Below are 984 nucleotides of genomic sequence, written 5' to 3' on the forward strand. Positions count from 1 at the left end.
CTCTTCTGCATCCTCCACTCCTGTACCTCAAGCCCTCTCCTCCTCGCCACACCCTCCCCGTGCTCCCACACCCTTCCTGCTGCCAGGTTCCAAGCCTGAACATGAGCCCAGCTCCAGTAAGATCCCGGCACCCTTCCCCAACTTGCTCCAGCACAAGCCTCCGCTCCTGGCATTTCCCCAGCCGGCTGCTGCCTCCAGTGGGGTAGGGACTCAACACAAGACCAGTTCTGCTAAGATCAGTGTGCAGTCGGCCTCCAGTCTGCCAGCATCTACTAGCACCTCCTCCAGCATGAGCTCCACCAGCACTTCCAAAGACTCCTCTGGAGTTGAGAAGGAACGAGAGAAGGAGAGGAGGGAAGGACAGCTGGGGCCGGCACCAGGACTCAGAGCTCGCAGTCATTCCACTCCTCTTCCTCCATCCTCAAAGTCCACTTCTCCATATTCCCACCACCATCATCACCATCACCCTCACCACAGGCCTTCCCACTATCACCATTACCGCAAGCCTGAGAAAGAGACGTCGTCATCATGCAAGGGGTCAGGACATTCCTCCACCCAGACGCAAACACAGCCTAAGGAGGGCAAGTCTGTCAGCTTCCTGCTCAAGTCTGAGAAATCTGAGAGGGAAAGGGACCGAGAGAGAGATCGTGAACGAGAGAGAGACCTGAGCACGCCATCATCCAGTCATTCTGATAACCCTGCCTCAAACACATACACACACACTTCTCAAACGGGCACCAGCACCACGCCAACCCTGAGTCAACCATCATCATCCACAGCAGCCACGCCACCTTCCACCTCTTCTTCTTCCACTCAGCGCCCTCCGTCTCGCTCTCACATGCACCAGTCACACACCCCGCACTTGTCTCATGGTCTTCCTACTTACAAACCTCCCCCCTCCGACAGCCCCCTGCTCTGGACCTACCCCTCGGTTGGCTTCCGCCGCCCACCCGCCTACGATAGCCTGCGCGGGGGCTCACAGTT

At 57.9% G+C, this 984-nt stretch overlaps 1 protein-coding gene across 1 annotated transcript; it reads left to right on the forward strand.

Annotated features, from left to right (window-relative positions):
• Positions 1-4: 4 nt before the first annotated feature.
• Positions 5-976, forward strand: LOC107682658 (putative protein TPRXL; the record flags this gene model as incomplete). The annotated part of the gene is made up of 1 exon (XM_016478832.1): positions 5-976. A coding segment is annotated over one exon (972 nt), but the record flags the coding sequence as incomplete, so codon positions are not given.
• Positions 977-984: the final 8 nt, after the last annotated feature.

Source organism: Sinocyclocheilus anshuiensis, unplaced genomic scaffold (genome assembly GCF_001515605.1).
Source record: "Sinocyclocheilus anshuiensis isolate Anshui unplaced genomic scaffold, SAMN03320099.WGS_v1.1 C32441924, whole genome shotgun sequence".
Lineage (NCBI taxonomy): Eukaryota > Metazoa > Chordata > Actinopteri > Cypriniformes > Cyprinidae > Sinocyclocheilus > Sinocyclocheilus anshuiensis.